At 39.9% G+C, this 2,829-nt stretch overlaps 1 protein-coding gene across 1 annotated transcript; it reads left to right on the top strand.

The window, feature by feature from the left end:
• Nucleotides 1–7: 7 nt before the first annotated feature.
• Nucleotides 8–2,305, top strand: LOC119612108 (myosin-11-like; the record flags this gene model as incomplete). Its single annotated transcript, XM_037967840.1, is given in 2 exon segments — nucleotides 8–47; nucleotides 50–2,305. Coding segments are annotated over 2 exon segments (2,205 nt in total), but the record flags the coding sequence as incomplete, so codon positions are not given.
• Nucleotides 2,306–2,829: the final 524 nt, after the last annotated feature.

Here is a 2,829-nt window from a genome sequence, read left to right as displayed (position 1 = left end):
GGAGTATTGTCGTCGCAAAGGGCGGTGCACGGCCAAAAATGATGAAAGTCAGAGCAATGTAATGATTTACGACGTGAATTTGCCAGGCGTAAATTGGAGGATGCCAATAATTCGGCTGAAAGTGGTTACAGTGATTCGGGTGGCCCAGCTTCGGATGAGGAAGTTGTGGTGGTAGTGGGACAAGATGTTGTTGATGGTGTTGCTGGAGATGCGGATATTGAAGTTGATGATTTAGAGCAGGAGGGTGCTTTGGCAGCCAGTACAGCTGCTGGTGGTTGCGTTAATTATAGACGCAAACGTTTGAGGGAAATGTTTGAACATACTCGTAAAATCAAACGTATGCAAAGTACTTCGCCTGGCAGGGCTGGTAATCCGATGCAACCTGAAATTGTAGTATTGCGTTGGAATAGTGCTCCTCCCACCTGCGGTTGGAGGGATAGTGGTGGCTTAGAGGAAGATGAAGACGACGAAGTAGAAGGTATAGCTTCTTCCTCTAACACTTCCTCGGAGAGGGGAGCTATACCAAAGGCACCCAATAGGCCTTCTAGACGTCCTAAACGCCGCAGCGCTGAACGCTTAGATACTGATGATAAACCTATAGCTGAAGCTGAGCCTGCTGATGACAGAGCCTGCAGAATTCAAAAGCTTGAACAACAATGTAAAACCTTGATAAAACAGGTATTGGAAACATCCGATAATCGTGAGCGTTTGGAAGTGCAACTTAAACGTTTTCAAGATGAAATATCTCCAGTGCAACATGCCGTTCCTTTGGAAGAACTTATAAATAAGAAACGTTTCGAACGTATGACTCGTGCTAGTTCAGTGCCAATTACCGGTTCAGGCTCTCTAACTCCGCGGGAAGAGGAATATACGCGCAAACGTTCGGAACGTTTGGAAAGATTAGAAGAAGAGAGTCGCCAATTAATGTCACGCATTAAACGCACCTCTGATAGAGGTCATTATTTGCGTTGCTCCTTGGATCGTATAAGAAGAGCTCCTCTCAGTCGTGAGGGCAGCTTAGAAAGTAATACTGAAGACGATGTCCGCAAGCCCGGAGAAGAGGAAGAACCAATTTCTAGCACTGAATCCAACTCCCAAGATAACTCACAATCGGAAAATCTAAATAATAAACCAAGTCCTTTAACAGCCGAAGAAGAAGCCTATACACAACGTCGTGCGGCCCGTTTGCAAAGACTTGAAGAAGAAAGCAAGCAATTGTTAACCAAGCTCTCCAAAAATAATCAAAGAGGTGATAATATCGGAACTAAACTTGATACTCTACATGAACGTTATAAATCTCAAGAAGAACCCACCAGTTCCAGTAGTTCTCAACAAACTCCAGCTATAGCAACAACTTCCTCACAATCAACGAACACTACTTCAACTCCCGGCAAAATGTCGGTGGAACAAAGAATTGAAAATATAGAGAAAATCTCCTCTAATCGTGAAGAACGTTTGCGCATTTTAGAAGAAGAGGGACGCCTGCTAATCAACAGGCTATCGGAAACCTCCGAAAAGGGTACCAAAATGATCAATAGAATTGCTGAAAGAGAACTCAACCGCCAGAAGCGTGCCTCCTCTACCCCCAATAGGGACAGTTCCTTAGATAATGATAGCTCTACCTCAGCTAAAGTTGTAAATGAAAATTCTACCTCTGACGAAACGCCTGTAGCGGCAGCGCTTTTACCCACACCAAAAAATGTGGCTTGCTCTAGTATTGTATCCGAGGAGCTCAATGAAAGGGTAACCATAACCACTATACCAAGTCAAATAGCCGCCCATCAGGGTGCCATTCCCAAATCTAAACCCACTTTACAGTTACTGGCCGCACGTCCCAAATCCGCTAGATTACAGAAATCGGAAAATAAGACCAATGATAATGCAAATGAATCTTTGGAAGATATGGTAAGACGTTTGCAATCATTGCCCTTCCCAGGTCAGGAACAAACAACTAAACCGGAAATAACTGAGGAAAAAGCGAAAGAATTTGAAAATGATTTAGAAGCCTCTAGCATGAAAGAAGATATTGCTAGATATGAAGAGCATAAAATGCCTGAAAATAATGAAAATCTTTCCGATTCCAAAGAGTGTCCCACAAATGCTAGTGAGCAATTAAAAACTCTCGAGACCTCTGTAGTAACAGAAGAAGTTGCTGTTGTTACTCAAACTCCAGAAGAACTTAACTCTCCAAATAATTGTTCTGAACAAGATTAATTTTACTACGATAAGACTTTATTCTTCGTGTTCAATTATTTTTAAACTTATTTATTAACATCATGATTTGCTGATTGTTCATTCGATTTCCTCTAGGCGCGGCATCGTTTGAATAATTCTCTATAAAACGTTCAGTTAATATTACAATTTAATTTAATGATATATTTTCAGATTTATTTACATATATATTTAGATTTTTAAATGATTTACGATAAATAATTGTAACTCGTAAGAAATAAAGGTTTCTTTCGTTTTGCTACTTAAATTTTTGAATGTGTTTTTTTGGTACTATATAATTTCAAAAAACCCTTAATACTGAATTATATCTTTTAATTTTGTTCGTTATAACTTAAATTCAGTTCTAGTTCAGTTCTAGTTCAGTTCTAGTTCAGTTCTAGTTCAGTTCTAGTTCAGTTCTAGTTCAGTTCTAGTTCAGTTCTAGTTCAGTTCTAGTTCAGTTCTAGTTCAGTTCTAGTTCAGTTCTAGTTCAGTTCTAGTTCAGTTCTAGTTCAGTTCTAGTTCAGTTCTAGTTCAGTTCTAGTTCAGTTCTAGTTCAGTTCTAGTTCAGTTCTAGTTCAGTTCTAGTTCAGTTCTAGTTCAGTTCTAGTTCAGTTC

The sequence above is a fragment of the Lucilia sericata genome, unplaced genomic scaffold (assembly GCF_015586225.1).
Source record: "Lucilia sericata isolate MDLA Ls3-8-SP2 unplaced genomic scaffold, ASM1558622v1 Contig001602F_arrow, whole genome shotgun sequence".
In the NCBI taxonomy this organism is placed as follows: Eukaryota; Metazoa; Arthropoda; class Insecta; order Diptera; family Calliphoridae; genus Lucilia; species Lucilia sericata.
Note: the sequence above shows the minus strand (reverse complement) of the source record. Positions and strands in the feature narration are given on the sequence as shown.